General features: G+C 40.0%; 2 protein-coding genes across 2 annotated transcripts; one reads left to right on the plus strand and one right to left on the minus strand.

Moving 5' to 3' along the window:
* The first annotated feature begins 9,420 nt into the window (after positions 1–9,420).
* lmod3 (leiomodin 3 (fetal)) lies at positions 9,421–12,357 on the plus strand. Its single transcript, XM_079226759.1, has 3 exons — positions 9,421–9,759; positions 9,925–11,538; positions 11,785–12,357. Exons 1-3 carry the CDS (start codon positions 9,472–9,474, stop codon positions 11,830–11,832), a joined length of 1,950 nt encoding a protein of 649 aa, XP_079082885.1. The 5' UTR covers positions 9,421–9,471; the 3' UTR covers positions 11,833–12,357.
* A 597-nt stretch (positions 12,358–12,954) lies between these two features.
* On the minus strand, positions 12,955–16,366 carry LOC306743212 (PRA1 family protein 3-like; the record flags this gene model as incomplete). The annotated part of the gene is made up of 3 exons (XM_079225707.1): positions 12,955–14,102; positions 15,377–15,594; positions 16,185–16,366. The coding sequence occupies 3 exons, from the start codon at positions 16,364–16,366 to the stop codon at positions 13,927–13,929; spliced, it is 576 nt and encodes a 191-aa protein (XP_079081833.1). The 3' UTR covers positions 12,955–13,926.
* Between the last annotated feature and the right edge of the window lie 512 nt (positions 16,367–16,878).

A 16,878-nucleotide genomic window follows, 5' to 3' on the forward strand; every position in this document is an offset into this window, starting at 1 on the left:
TAAATACACCAACAATTACATATACATATATCATAGAACAATCATGAAGTTAACTAAGGCATACCAGATTAAATGTATACAATTAAACGTTTCACATCTAACACCAATGAAGAATTACAGGAAATTGTACATTCAACAGAATTTGACAATGTTCAAATGAGTTGCTGTGGTTTGGGGAGTTGTAGTGAAGGTGGTTGTGGTAGTTTTTGTGGTTGTGGGAGTTTTGGTTGTTGTAGTGGAAGCTGTTTTGGGATGGTCACAACAATTGCAGGATTGTCTGTAGACAAAATGTGTGGGGCAGCTTTCGATGTAGGTTCTTACCACTTACACAGCTCCAACAATAATCATAGTCATCATGGTTGTAATGCCCATCACTTATTCCATTAGAGGGGTTTTAAGTACATGTCAATGTGGTTTGAGTTGCAGTGGGGGTGGTGTGATATTTTTGGTGATATTAACAGAAATGGCAGTATCATTTATCTATTTGTTGGGCAAAGCACAATGTAGGTTCCTCCATCTACACAGCTGAAAAAAAGAATGTCGGTCATAAGGGTTGGGGGGTATTTTCCATCTATTCTTCCATGACAAGGGTTCACCTTAAATCTTAAATGTACTGGTAGTTTGAGCATATCAGTGATAGTCACAGATAGTCTTTTTGTACACCAAACCTGATGGGCATTGTTGAATGTAGGTTATCCCACCTACACAGCTGATATAAGAATGTTTGTTAAAATGGATGGATTATTTCCCATCTGCTTTTCCAAGACAGAAGTTTCCGTGAGGTGTACTGGGAGGATCACAGGCATTTTTGGAATGTACATAAACCAAACCTGATGGGCATGGTTGGATGTAGGTTATTCTACCTGAACAGCTGATAAAAGAATGTTGGTCACAAGGGTTGGTGTATTGCCCATCTGCTTTTCCATGACAGAAGTTTCCGTGATGTGTACCGTTAGTTACAGCAGGATAGTCACAGGCATTTTTGGATTGTACGTACACCAAATTTGATGGGCATGGTTGGATGTAGGTTATTCCACCTGAACAGCTGATAAAAGAATGTTGGTCACCAGGGTTAAGGTAATTTCCATCTGGTCTTACATGACAGTATCCTTTTAGTGTACTGTTAGTTTGAGCAGGATAGTCACAGACCTTTTTGGATTGTATATACACTGACTTTTGTGGGCATTTCTGGATGAAGGCTTTTCCACCTACACAGATGTAATAAGAATATTTGTCATCAGGGTTGGGGTGCGGTCCATATGTTTTTCCATGACAGAGGTTTTGAGGAGGTGTTGGGCTTTTTGCAAGGCCAGGTAAACCTAACAGAATTAGTCAGATATGTGTTAATACTTCTTTAACCCTGAAATAGCATATATTTTCACAAAAGGGATTGCATTAAAGATGATGGCATTGAATCATATAAACACACTGAAAACCATGACCCCATCCTTGTTTTCCAACAATTGTTGAATTAAGGACATCATTTATCTAATAGTAAGACTGTTGATTATGAATTGTACATGTTATAAACTTACCCAAGCTGGCGATGATCAAACAGAGACCTTTCAAAATGACAGACAGGTTAGTATTGGCTTCAGACTAAGCTTAACAGGGACCTGTCCCACAAAGAGAGTTAACATACCCAGGGTATGTTTTGGTTATCTGGTTTAACTAACCTGGACAACTTATACCAGGAGTATTCAATTAATATTCAGTGAGGTCCAGTTAGAGAGAATTTCCTCATGCAAAGGTCTGGAACATCAAAATAATGTTTAATTTACGCTATGATTTAGTGCAATATATATATATTTAAGTATTGTAGCAGTTGTATCCACCTATGTATGTAGTCTACAACTGACTGTCAAATCAAATAAAGTGTAATTTAATTATATTTTTTTTAAATGTGTATTGTCAGATTTCATATTTAACTGCATGAATTATAAATATAACATACTTAATCCTAAATATACTCTAATTTCAAGCAAAGTAAGGGTTGAATAAAAAATTAAATATATAACAGAAAGCTTTTGTAAAATGTGACGCTTAGAAGAAAGTACTTACTTTTAGAAAAATGTATTCAACTGAATTGTCTTTGCCCTGCAGCTTTAAATTCAGTTATTTCCGGTGTGAAGATTTGTCAACTAAAACAAGCTATATTATTATTTTCTAAAAAGTAAACTTTGTGTGAAGGGACTTTATCTGAGGTTATTAAAACACTTGTTTCAGCTCTATTCCCTCTCTGTTTACATCAATGTTTCTAAATCTGGTTATGAGTGTTCACATAAAAAGGGGCAGTACGCCTAACTTTACAACCAAAGAAAAGACTATAATATCGGACAAATACGTAGACCTTAACCCCATTCGCCCGAGCTTTATTTTACCGATTTTTTTGATAATGAGGAAGTGACTTTTAAAAAACTGAAACGCTTCGAGATCATCAACCACAGGTCCGATTTAATAAATTTAAGCGGCTAAAGTACTGTAAACCCTTGTGAGAAGAGAAACGATGGACTACATTTTAAAAAAAAAAGGTAGTTATATTTTTGTAATTATGTAAGCTCCTTAACATGACTGAGCAATTATAACGTTTCACTATTTAACTAATTTAGTACCCCTAACGGTTTTCGCTCAAAGTACCAAGTCTGTAACCGTAGAGACTGTACAAATCTTCCAGTTGTAGGACTTTGCTGTTTGTATTGTAAGTATTGACGTCGCGAGCTGCGAGAAAGCAACGGCAGTTTTTTCTTGAATTTGTCTCCATGTTTCGAAGTCCTGTCCCTTAAACGATGACACACGCAGGAGACGGTAATTTTAAATACATGTAGCTCATGGTGTGACCAAGATTTAGGTCAAAATCGCTCATTTCTTTATTTCTGAACAGAAAAACATGATTTTTGGACTGGAAAGGCTTGAAAAAATGTCATTGCTTGTGTTTATTGTGATTATTATTGCAGATTTGGATGCTTTAGGTCTTAATCTTTATAAAGATTACTCTGGGGCATGATGGGAAGGCACCAAAAATACAATTCAAAAAAACTCTGAGCGACCGAGGATTCATGTTTTGATCAGACTCTTGACTTTTGATCATATTTATGCAGGAAATAAATTGTTGGAACTAGTGCCATATTGGCACCGGTTCTCGGTACCCAACCCGAATCATTTCAAGCATTCCCTAATGTCCGTCAAAGATTGCCTAATGAAGCAATGGAAGTTTATGCTGCGGATGTTTGCAGGCTGGTCAAAGAAGCTTTTTCTGAGTTTGAGCTTAACGCTTCATTGGTGGTCTTGATCAAGAGTTTCAAGTGAAGTGTCATGAAAGAAGAGTGAACATTTTCACCGAAGCTTGTGATGTTGCTTCCCAAGCTGAGCGGGCTCGCCGAGCTGCAAGATTGGTAATGCCAGTGTCCCCAGCTAATGTCACATTCAGAGATGTTGGGCCATCGCAGTCAGTAAATTCAGTAGGTGAAAATGACCCTGAACTCAGAAAAGCTGTCCAGAATCTATTACTACTATTGTAAAATATTTAAGTAATGATCTGGGTGCTCTGAAATTGAAGCTGGATGAACAAAATAGTCGGCACCACCTGAAAAGGAACATGCAGGTGCCTCGTAGATCTCCCTCACTTCATAGGAGCCCAGATAGACCCACAAATGCATGGAGCTCAGGCTATGGGCATTCCCCATCCAGATATTCACATTTCCATCATTCTTCTTGGAATGCTACCCTCATGTAAACAGCCACCATCAGGATTCCACCCTCACTATTCAGCCCATTCCTGTGACCCCATGAGGAAAGGAGATGGAGACAAACTTCTCCCAGCAGACACCACTGTGACTCGCGTAGCTGAAGCCCAAGTCAACAAAAAACACTACTACTACTAAACTCGCCAATGCTGATTCTATCATCCCCTGACATCTGGAGAAACCACCACTACCCATATGGTTGCAGCCAATCAGGTGAGCTGTGTTTCAATTCACACTCAAATGGACAAGTCACAGATTTCAACCACTGATCTGGCATCCTGCTCAGTCTGCCCTTACTACCTCACCTACTGCAGACATAATGTCACACGTGGAGTCTGCTTCACCAGATATTGCAGTGGTAACTATGGACAATTCACTCCTGAATATGAACAGACCGTACTTTATCCAAGCTCAAAAAGCTGATCCTGTGTTGCAAATTATCATGAACTGGGTGTTGTCTGACAGTCCCCAGTAGTGTGCAGAAAGAGGTATTCTAAACATTACATGGTCATTCACTCTCTGGACACTTCAGTGCGCAGAAGACATTGCAAGGGGCACATGCCAGATGCTATTGGCCTCAAATAACACGTGACATCACTCAATGGTGCCTTTAATGTACAGCCTGTGAAGCACGGCGACCACAAATGCCACACCAACGGGCCCCTATGCAAAACAATCACATCTCAGCCTTTTGAGAAGATTGCATTATGAACTGTTGGACCAGCGGGATCCGAGAGCTAAGCCTAAGGTCATTCACTACAACCGCCTGAAACCTTTATCGCTCTGCCTGGTCAGCTGGGAATTATCCGTCTGTACCTGTAGGAGGGCCTACAGCAGCAAACAGCCCAGGTCCCTCACTGCGTATTGCACTCTCAGGCTCCAGACCTTATGTTTACTGGAGCCCAGCCACACCAAGATGCTCTCTGCCTCCAGATAGGGCTCAGACTCATGTGTGTCCTCCACCTCAAGGGGCTGCCACTACCATAACACCTGTGGGACACATTAGGGTCAGGTGTTGCTCATTTTGGGAAGCAAACAGTTTTTTGACCGTTTTACGTGACAGTACTGTAACAGAGTAAGGCAAATGTTTATGGTTTATTTTATGATTTGAATATACACAACTAAGTTCTGCCAATGAGGTTATTATTTATGGTTTGCAAGAATAAACATGATGGATGTTACAACTGGACATTGTCATTAATGAAGCGCGTCAGGAATAATTCACCAAGGGAGCAGCTAAGTAGTACTTTAGGGGTGAATAGGCAACAGGGGCAAGACACTTAAGTCAAAAAACTAAGCTTCAGTGGAAAGCACATGGAGCTTCCTTTGTGGAACAGCTGATTGACATTACTGATTGGAACAACTGATTGCTGAACAGTTGATCGACGTCACGTGCTTCGGGAGAAGGTCGGCTTTGTTGGATTCAACTGCGGTGGATTCAACCACGGGGCGATTGGACATCGCGAGCTGCAGCGGCTGGTGCGGCAGCGACGGCGTTGGAGCGGCATCAGAGCGGCAGCTGCTGATACACCCACACTACATTACACTAGGCTTAAAGAGATACCATAGACCACTGGAAGTAAGTTACAAAAATATGTTTTGGGGATTTGGTTCAACTTACCCTTTTAATAAAACATTTACTTAATCGGCGTGCCTTACCTGCAGTTAGAGTGAGGTTGCACATGTTGCCACTATGTGGGTAAGCAGAAACAGAAGCATTTGATTAATATGCAGTAGAAAAAAATATGAACATAATTATTAATTAGACAAATCCTCATCCTGAGCTACGGCTTAATACACAAACTTGCTGCATCGCCTTTAGAAAGTAGGTCAGTTTCATATTCTGTGGTGTGCAGGGCCACTAAGCAGTTTAGGGTTTTTAAAGTATTGGGAAAAATGTTTTGACAAATTTCCCACAACAGTATTTTTGCATATAAGATAAAGCCAACAGCCACTGGTGTTGTCACTCCCCACCAAAAATATTTATGGGATATTCTCCATTCTCACCTCGATAAACATTCAAATTGTACAATTAAGTGACCAGAATTGAGAGAAAAAGTACAATACAGCTATCAAATGCATAAAGTATGAGTAGATGAGTAGGAAGGACATGCTGGTGCTGAGCATTTACCCTCAAATACATAATCCCTGTGATATATGTACAAATATAATATATATATATATATATATATATATATATATATATATATATATATATATATATATATGTATGCAACAAAAAAGGAAAACAGTGAAAAAGTGGTTTGTTAAAATCAAAGTAAAAGGTATACTTACAAATGGTGAAAGAAGCAAACACTGTCTCTCTGCTGTGGCTGATGACTGACCGATGTCTCGTTGCGATGCTTTAAATGGGTATGAAGCTGACAATATATTGTATAGTAGATGAGTAGGAAGGACATACTGGTGCAATATACACTGCGACAAAGTGGTTTGTTAAAATCAAGGTATACTTACAAATGGTGAAAGAAGCAAACACTGTCTCTCTGCTGTGGCTGATGACTGAATGATCTCATCACAGTCTCGCTGCGATGCTTTAAATGGGTATGAAGCTAGTAAGGTGTTATAGGCACTTATGTACGCTATGATGTTCCAATTTTGCAATTATCACTGATGGATGAAGAATTCAAAGTTGTTCCTGTTTACTTTTTAATGATACACAATTAGCATATTTTCAGATCTGGGGACATTTTGGGACTAGATGGATTGATTAAGTAGACGGTGATTAAAAGTTCTTCAACAAGAACACACAAATTTCATGAACTTTGGCATGAGCCCCATTGGATTTTTGAATAGAGCAGTTTTCAGGTTATTCCGATAGGGTATGGGGTGGATGCTGTGGTGGTGGTAGTTGTAGTGGTGATGTTAGTGGGAAATAATGTAGGACATTTGCAGCAATTGAGGGGATTTGTGTTGGTGGGAGCTGTTATGAGAGTCACAGCAATTACATCACCATATCTCCTTACATCATGTAATGATGTTGTTCGATCCATATTTTTTGTTTTCATTTCAAATCATATATTATATTTTGCGTCTGCAGAGTTGTGATTTGAAATGTCTAAAGTGTGAGTTGAGAAACGGAGTCCCGTAACATGGCACAGAATATAAGAAGTACAACGAACAGGCCACCACAGTTGTTGTTTTGCAGGAACTACATGTAAAAACCTGCCTTTTAGATAATCATTCCTCAAGGTGCTGGTCGAAAAACTGGTTTAAAAATGGCATTTGGTTTTCACCTGCAATGTTCATCATCAGAGCTGAAGCAGTAAAAACTTTGTAAAAACAAAGTAACAATAATTGGTCAGAACTAGGCTAGTTTCCTGGTTGAAATAAGAACCATCATTTAAGGCACACCTAATTACACTGTGATTAAAAATTAAAAAGAACACAATGACTTCACACTCAATTGTAATGAGTGGGCGTGGGCTATCTGATGAGCACAGTTATGAAACGTTCTTGGGTCAACAGGGTTTGCATGAGTTCAGTTTTCAGGTTATTCAGATAGGGTCGCGGCGGATGTTGTGACAGTGGTGGTTGTAGTGGGGTGGTTGTGGTAAATATTGTAGGACGATCACAACAATTGCAGTACTTTTGTAAAAAAACACATTTGTTTTGCAGTGTTGGATGTAGACTATTCCAGCCCTATCTCTCTTCTATTGAGGCTTCAGCCGTACTGCTTTGAATTGAGTCATTAGGACTCGTGATTTCGGTAGAACAACAGAGCGCCATCTTGACTGCTCACATGTGTTGGTGTGCACTGCAGCTAGGGCAGTCGAGGTTGAATGAAAATAAAAGTCCTTCTTCCTCTCTCACACAGCAAAGCACCTTCACCCCCGGGAGCATTTTTGCCCATTAACCTTTTTAGACCCAAGCCTTGTGGCGCCCATTATCGGACAAGAAAAAAGAAAAATAAGTCAAGTGACGTTACCTAAAGGATCTCCGGAACTTCATTTACATTGCTGAAATACAGTAAAGCCTTCTATCAGCTCAGAAAAAATTAAACTTACCGTTAATGTAATTACATAAACCACGTAACCTCGCCGTCACTTCAGGGCGGCGGCTGTAACGTTTCACTAGATCGTTAATTAGTTTACAAAGTCAGATTTTTAATAAAAGACACGTCTTCGTAACCCTACGAGCTTGTAGGAGTCTAATAAAGCATTATAGATCCTTGTGTGTAGTATATTAGTAATATATTGGTTTTCTCCGTCGACATTTTCGACTGCGCCGGCTTCCGTGGTCGTAGTGGGTTTCTTAGAACGCGTCACACGTCTTAAACCGAAATTTGTGCACAGTTGCATACCCAGCATGCACCAATCCGACCATAACTTTTCCATTTTTTAACCGAACAACACAGTATTATGACTGAAACTCCTTTGTAACACCCCAATTCTTTGTTTTATTGTGATTGTTTACACATTCCGATTCTTTAGGTCCTAATCTTTCCAAAAAGGTGTCTTATTATTATGTGGGATGTTGTTAAGGCCCTGCACCATACAGTTTGAAAAACTCGGTGAACACTCAAGGAGGCATTTTTGGGAAATCTTGCTCATATCATGCTGGATGTTCATAGTCATGATCAAAATATATATATATATAAATATATAAATATATATATATATATATATATATATATATATATATATATATATATATATATATATATATAAAATAACAAGTATTAGAACTCATTTGGGGTTGATACGACTACTTGAACAGACCTCACCAAGGTCTCTAGAAAGGGCTTGGGGCTTGATCTGTAGTTGACAACAAAAATCGATTCCTTTGAACCTTGTATTGTGACATACACTGAAGGTAATTTTAAATATCTGTATAGCACTGCATCCAAATACATATTCACATCAAACAATAAAGAGACTAAGCTGTCAAACGTGTTAAACCAATGAAACGCTTCGTGAAGCAACAGTGACGTTCGAAGCTTCGGACGTCACTGTTTATTTGTATATAAAGTAATATACCCAAATATTTTAGTGTACATGTTTTTGTTTAACATAGCTGTTTTTTTTGCCATGTGTTCTTTGATTGTTTTGTCTGTGATGGGTAATAATGCCATTATTTAAATGTTTGTTTAAATACATTGGAAAAACATTTTAAATTTCCAAGAAATGTATTTATTTTGCCTGAATATTTATAAATATTTTCAATCATTTAAAAGTTTGCCATGACAATTACAGGTAATTCAACACATTTAAAAATTACAATAATCTTAATATTTTTATAGGATCCTAAATGTAATTAAAACTGTGCCTTGAGTAATGATCTAAAAAAAACTACAACTGTTAGTATCCATTTCCCTGATGACACATTACTTCTTAATGACCTCTTCTGACTCAGTCTCATGTGTTTGTTGTGCAGCACTTGCACAGGAGGCTTTGCACACCGTCACCCCACCAGCAGCCCACCTGCTGCTGTCAATCTTAAACTCTCCTTTGCTTGAAGCAACTGTCATCCCAAAGATCCTGATGGCCAAGCCAGCTGGGTTTAGGGGCTGAAAGAAGAATGTTAGCATGTCTCCCCGGCTGTAACTTAAATATCTTCCAGGCTGTTCACTGGGTTTAATTTTAGACTCCACATCCCAGCTGAAGTCAAAGGCAGGGGCTTCTCAGTTTGCTCTTTGTGCTCTGAGTCGTAGACTGGACAGAAGTTGTCCTACCTTTTGATATCAACAGAAGAAAGAAGTTAGGCAAACATGTCAAACAGTAACAACCTTGAGGATCTCAACGAGGAGGATATGGACGAGGATGAACTCCTTGCTATGCTTTCACCGGAGGAGCTTAATGAGCTCCAGAGCGAGATGGATGTTCTTATTGCCCCAGATGAGAGGGTACCGGTGGGACAGAGACAAAAGAACCAGACGGAGAAGGCGCCGACCGGGTCATTCGACCACAGATCCCTGGTTGGTCACCTCCACTGGGAGAAAGAGGCCAACCGTATGCTTGAGGAGGAACGAGTGCCTGTTACTCTGCTGCCCAGTGAGGTAAGAGGTCAAACTCTCAAATGTTTTGGCACAGATCAGTTTGGAATAATAATATTTCTTTAGAAATCATAACCCTTTACTTGTGGAACGTTACAGGCAGCATTTAAACAAAACGTAGTGTTTGGAAAAAGCATAATTCTAGTTTCTTGTTTTTATTTTCATCAGAAAACTTTGAGGGAGGAAACTGAGAAGAAACACGAAGACGTGGCAGAAGAAAATGCGGTATATGAAACGATAGAAGAAGTCATTGAGGAAGAAACTGTTGATGGTACAGACGGAGAAGAAATTATAGAGATTATTGAGGAAATTATTGAAGAGGTTGATGAGAGGGATGAAAAGGACAAAGGGGTGGATGTGAAAGACGAGGAAGGGTTGAAGTCACCTGTAAACACAGGCAAACATGAAAATACTAACAAACGTGTAGATTCTGACACCAACACAGAAATAGTACCAGAAAACAAAATAGATGACAATCAGCCTTTTTCAGACACAAAGCAGAAGAGCACAGCCCCAAAACACAGCACATCACAAGTTGAAGAGAAAGAGGAAATTAAAACGACTGACTCTTCGCTTCCCAAAGAAGCCTCAGAGGAGGCAGAGATAAACGACACCAAGCTGCCGCAGAAAGAAGAGAGAAAAATCAACAAATTAAATATTCCAAAGTTGGCGTTTAATAACATAAAAATGACATCAAGACCCTCAGGAAATGAGACAAACTTGGAGTCGACGCTCGACAAAGTCCGCAACAACAACCCTTCTATCGCCGAGGTCAACCTCAACAACATAGAAAACATTCCCAAAGAGATGCTGTTAGACTATGTCAACGCCTTGAAGAAGAACAAACATGTGAAAACCTTCAGTATAGCCAACACCGGTGTTGACGAAAACATAGCTTACAACCTGGCCAACATGTTGCGAGAGAATCGCGGCATTACGACTTTGAATATTGAGTCCAACTTCGTGACCGGAAAGGGCATCGTGGCCATCATCCGCTGCCTCCAATTCAACGAGACCCTCACGGAGCTGCGCTTCCACAACCAGAGGCACATGTTGGGTCACCACTCGGAGATGGAGATCTCGCGCCTGCTCAAGGCCAACAACACCCTCCTGAAGATGGGCTACCATTTTGAGCAACCGGGGCCCAGGATGGTGGTGACCAACCTTTTGACCAGGAATCTGGACCGCCAGAGGCAGCTGAGGAAGGAGGATCAGAGGCAGCAGCAGATGAAGGAGCAGAGGGAGCTGATGCAGGAGTACGAGAACAGTCTGAACCTGCCTCCTGGTTTACTTGAGATGCTCGGCTACGTACCGCCTCTGGAGCTCCTGCAGGAGTGCGGGCTCGTCCCCCAGTCGTCGGAACAGAGGACCGTACCGCAAACGCAGCAGCAGCAGCAGCAGCAGCAGCAGACAGCGAAGCCAGAGCCAAAGCCTCAGAAGCAGCTCAAACACAAGAGCGCTCCCAAGGAACACAGTGCCGAACCGGCAACCACATTGAAGGACGTCCAACTGAAGAGGACTCCCAAGAAGCGCGACCCTTTCCTGGACCTGGACCCGAGGGATAACAAGGGACCGGAGAGGGCGAGTTTCCAACTGAGGAAGACTCCCAAAGGGAAGGGTGCTAGCAATGGAGCGTTGACTGAGGAAAAAGCTAACCTGTGTGACGTGATTAAGACTTTAAAGCCCGTCCCTCGCAGGCGATCGACACCTAAGATTGACCTTACGCCCCGTGACGAGCTCCTTGGTGAGATCAAAAACAGCGGCGTGGCCTATCTGAAATCTGTGAGTATCCAAGAATTTATACAGTGAGAACAATCAAGTTGGGATCCTGCGCTGAGGAGTACTAACATTTGTCAAGTTAGGTTTTTTTAATTGAAAAAATGGGTTACTACTGACTGTGTTTAACTCTCAAAACACAAGAGCATTGCATGTGAATGCGTTAAATGGTCTTACAGCTTGTACAGGTGCTTTTACACACTGCACTAGAAACACAAGTCATCTTTTCAATCTCTGCTTTTGTTCTTGCAGGTGCCGCTCCCTAAAGTGCTGGAATCAAGTGAAACGAGTCTCCTCTGAGAATGCAGCTGCAGCTGTTTGTTCTCTTCTCCAGACTGTGTTTTTATGTTACACCTATTCTCTAGTTCAGTGGTTCTCAACCTTTCTTCAGTGATGTACCCCTTGTGAAATTATTTTTTTTAGCCCGAGGACCCCCTGACGAGTGCAAAGCATTTTTGGTTAAAAAAAAAAGCTGTAACCACTACTCTAGTCAACTGAGCAAAATGAGACTGAAATATACTTTAATCTCACATAAAAATAAATTGTCTGGTTGTTGTTCAACTCTTGTGTTATTCTCAAACTAAATGTTGTTGTCTTTGGGAAATCGTAACAAGAAAGGTATGGCAATTAAGAAGACCCTAAAATCAATTGACAATAAAATGTTTGACCTTTTTCATTATTGGCTATTGCAATTCATATATTTCTTCACATGGTGTGCTGAAACATTTATTTTTTGGTTTGTTTGATTAAATGCTAGATGATTTATTGGAGTAAACATGTTCCACATGTTTGCATTTTGCTACTATAAAAAAAATTGTACTCTTTGCCCGGGGATTCTTTGTCTTTTTTATTAAAATGGAAAAGCTCTTTAATCCCCAGGAAGTCATTGCTTTTTGCTATTTATCTTAAAAGGTGCAGATATGAAAAAAATTACAAATTACTTAAAGAGAGAGGAGTCTGAATCATGAAAAATGAACGCAATCATCAAAAAAAATAAATCAAACGCTGTGCACTCTCCTGGAGGGAATACTCATTAGTTCACTATTCAGCGCCGCTACGAATTGCTTTTAATTTCTTTCAGGAGTAGCCTACAATTCATTGATTTGTTTCAAAGAAAGATTTAAGCAACACAAGAAAAACGTTATTGTGTGAATAATTCATGTCTCATATATATATATATATACTGACTGAATTAGGAAATGACTGCAACATAAATCACGTTATCTTTATTTGTTTTATAGAGGACAACCATGTTTTACTTCCAGTTCTATGATTCAAACATCACATAAAAAACTAAAATATATGACAAACTTGTTGAATTTGTGAAAGTATCACAAACTGCAGCTAATGTGCAGGTGTGGAGAAGCAAAAGGAAACAACTGCTCTCGCCATCAGGAGGAACAGTAGAAAATGAACACATAACAGATTTCAAATTTTATTATTTTTTTTATAAGGAAAAGGGTTTTGATTCCAACAGTGAATGGGAAAGTACTAGCATAGGAATCTAATTAATACTTTGTACTCATTGGCAACAATATCAAGGCTACTTTGTATCCTGTAGCCCATTTTATACATTTCTGCATGCTATATTATGAAAATAAAAGACATCAGAAATAACATGTACATATGACATAATATATTAAAAAAAAAATAAAGCTGCACTTGCCATTCATTTTAAATACTGCATAGCTGTGATCAGAAGGAATACAGTCAGGCCAGCCTGTATGGTCAGGAATATTTAAACTCCACAATTTATAGTCAGGCTGTATAACCATTTCTACACAAGAAGCAAACTGGTCTCAGATCAGTATTTATAGAGCTCCTGTCGTGAAAAGATGGACGTTATTGCCGTTTAATAAGCCGATAACAGTTCACTGGGTGTTGGGTAAATTAAACATGATTGTTTTGAGGAAGCCAACTGAAAGGATCTGATTTCTTCTTTGGAAAAAAACTAATTAGTAACTAATAACAGCATTAGACAGTGTGTTTTGACATTCTGCTTAATTTTTCTAAAATAAATACCAAGCCTTCATGTGGAACAAAGGACATGATTTGTTTTTGGAAAATGTTTTGACACAGGAATGACCTTTGGTAACCTTTGGTGCCTACTTACTACCTTTTAACATCCAATCCACGCTGTGATTGTGCACATTTTATTAAAATGTTTTACTATCTATCTGTTAGTAAAGTCACACAAACATACGAGAGATTAAAGTAAACCAAATGGATACAAATTAATGGGAATGCAAACATCAGTAACTTTAAATTGTATAGAGGGGATACAAACTCAACACATGGGAGTGTGCTATGGATATAATAATAATAATAATAATTATAATAATAATAATTCATACTGTGTGACTGACTTCCCTTGGCACATGTTTGGCTCAAGCCTCATTTCTTCAGTTTGCTTTCAAGGAAATCCCGAACCTTGTTCATTTGCTCCTCCTGCTGATCCAGGAGATCCATGATGACGCCCATGGGGGTCTTCTTCAGCCCGACACCCTCAATATTGTTCTCCAGTCTGTTCTTTATGTTGCGCAGTCTCAGAGAGGCATGGATCAGAATCACTACAGGGAACACAACAGCAATGTATTTATATCATGTGACAATTATGACACACTGAAGTGTCTTATATGATGATGATGATGATTTTCTCGGGAATAGATCTCGGGAAATAAGAAAACAAAATGCGATACTGTGGCAACTCAGACTTGAAAGCAGGTGTAAGGTCTTTTATTCCCATGGCCGACAGATACTGAATGCATGACATCAGCCCGTAAATGTAGTTCTGTCCAAATCAACAACCCATAGCAACGCGTCAACACGGGCTGCGGTGGGCAGGCCTCCTGGGGGGGCGATCAAACTGCCTCATCAGTCCGCCATGATGGCAAAGCTGCTACGTTAGCTATAACAAGCCAACCCATCAATTATCGGGACCAGTCCGCTGACTCAAAATGTATTTAGAGAGCTGAAGCAAATCCCAAACTATACTTCTGAACTACAGTATACCACGCCCTGTAATGCTGACTTTATTTTGCAAACTGTGTCATGAGTGAATGCATACTATGCTGTACATGCTGTTCAATCCCTAGAGTGAGTCAGAATGAGAGAGCACTTGGAAAAGCTTGTTCACCCACAGAGAAACCTCAGTTATGCGTCCCTGTGTGACTCACTATACCCTGAACAGTTTATCATACAACATTAGCCAACATGTGTTTCCAATATAGCGCACGGATCACAAGCCAAGATTGTATTTAGATTAGGCCGAGCACTGCAGTTCTTATTATGTTTAAAAAGTATCCATAGTTTCTAGAGCAAATCAATATTTGTCACATCTGTTAAATTAAAATGTTGTGAAGCTAAATGCAAGAAACTTATTTGATCACCCAAAATTAGCAGATGCTTTTTTATGTGTGTTTCAAAATCACAGTGTTGTAGAAGATACAGACAAAGAGAAAGAAGTATGTGTGTGTGAGATTCCTCATAACTAAATCATTTTTTCCAGGAGCCATGCCCTTAAATTACAACTTGGAGTGCGAGAACCTAAAGAATACAATCAAGAACAACTCACATCTACATGTTTCCCAGTTCTATAATGTGATGTACGTGTCTTTAGTTTACCAGGTTTTGCTTTAGATAGAACAATGTCAAACTTGAATGTTCATTATTGATGTTGGAAAAGCAATTCAACGTTATCATGTGATCATTGTGGGATTTTTTTTAAGTCACCAAAGTATTTTACACTCAGAATTCAGACAATCAAATACAATGGGGGACAGTAAATGTGGTGTTCTATACCGGCATATAGGAAGTATAGTAAACAGAAAACCCTGTGACTTACACAGCAATGGGAAAGTGATTCCAAAGATGAAGACCATGACGCCGCCACACAGCGACAGCAGAAAGTAACTGGTGGCCATGACCCCGATGATGAACAGAGTGGGGTTCTTCTTTTTGAAATTCTTGACCATGGCCTGGTTCTCTCCTGCCCACACGGAACCCATGAAGACCAGAGACACCACGACTCCTCCCAGAAACATGCCAAATGGGTTCAGGAACCTGCATAGTGGAAAAAGAAAGTGGCATATTGCAGTGAAAGCAACGTTTTAAATAGCACAACCTGGTGGCAATGAAACAATAGCCAACATCCTGGTCAGCATAGGATGGCAGATGCCTAAAGGAAGGCCTATGCTATACTCTATGGAAAGAAAAACTACCAAACTTGAAACATGCAAAAACAAAAAAATCAGGACCAACTAGCAGCAGTCAGATGTGACTATAGTAGAAACTCGAGCACCACAGGTTTTTCAGAAATATTTCAAAATCCTGGTGAGTAACGTACACTTAAAAAAATAAAGAGGCCCAGTAAATTAGGTTTACAATATGAAGCATTTGCACACACGTTAAGCTAGCTAAGCGTCGCTACTGAGGGAATACGAAGCTATTTAGAAAGAAAATGTGTCACTAGCTTAACCGCTAAAGGCCGAGAAAGCGAATGTTGAACGTTTATTAATGAAAGAGGAAGCCAGCTGTTGGCGCAACGATAGCACACGTCACAGATATAGCCCGTGTGGACTGACGGTATGCAGGCTAATTAAACACCGAGCTACAGATGCTATCTTAACCCTCCGTCAGCATATGGGACTCACCCGACGATGAGGAAAACCACCACGGCCACGGCGAAGTAATTCGTCTGGTAGTACAGCAAGTTACTAATCACTCTGTTGTTCCACTTTGTTAAATCCCCGAAGTCGGGTTTGGAAAACCGGTCCAGTCCGGGGTAGAAATCATCCCACGGTCTGAGCGGCGCAAGCTCCATCTTGGCTGCCATGTCGTCAACGTGTGGCGAAGCGGCGCACGAACACAAACACAGACGCACGCGCTGCGTAATATTTTGACAGGGCCAGCTGATCGCCGTTTGTGCCCGGAGGAGGAGGAGGAGGAGGAGGGGGGAGGAAGTCAAACGTCAAGCCGTGCTCTCGCTCAAGATCTCGCGAGAGTTTGATTATCGAAGAAGTGTCTTTGAGAGTTTGACAGTTGCGTACTAGAATGCGCAGCAAGGCAAGGCGAGTTTATTTGTATAGCACATTTCAACAACAAGGTGATTCAAAGTGCTCCACATACAAGCATTAAACGCATCAAAGCATAATGCAGAGGAAAACAAGATTTAAAAACAATTAGGAATATTCATTAAAACATTAACAAACTATCAAAAATCAAAAAATAGAATTCAAGTTGCAGTGCAGTTTAGGAAATAAAATGCAGGAGTGAGATGCAGGAATTTATTTAAATCCTTGAAACTGGTTTAATAAAGGCAACTGCAAACAGAAAAGTCTTCAATCT

This window comes from Taurulus bubalis, assembly GCF_910589615.1.
Source record: "Taurulus bubalis genome assembly, chromosome: 11".
NCBI lineage: Eukaryota > Metazoa > Chordata > Actinopteri > Perciformes > Cottidae > Taurulus > Taurulus bubalis.

Excerpts from the sequence above, each read along its gene's own strand:
- lmod3 (XM_079226759.1), top strand. The coding sequence starts at position 9,472 with ATGTCAAACAGTAACAACCTTGAGGATCTCAACGAGGAGGATATGGAC. Across the intron at positions 9,760-9,924 it reads TTACTCTGCTGCCCAGTGAG|AAAACTTTGAGGGAGGAAAC; the intron begins GTAAGAGGTCAA and ends TATTTTCATCAG. Across the intron at positions 11,539-11,784 it reads GCGTGGCCTATCTGAAATCT|GTGCCGCTCCCTAAAGTGCT; the intron begins GTGAGTATCCAA and ends TTGTTCTTGCAG.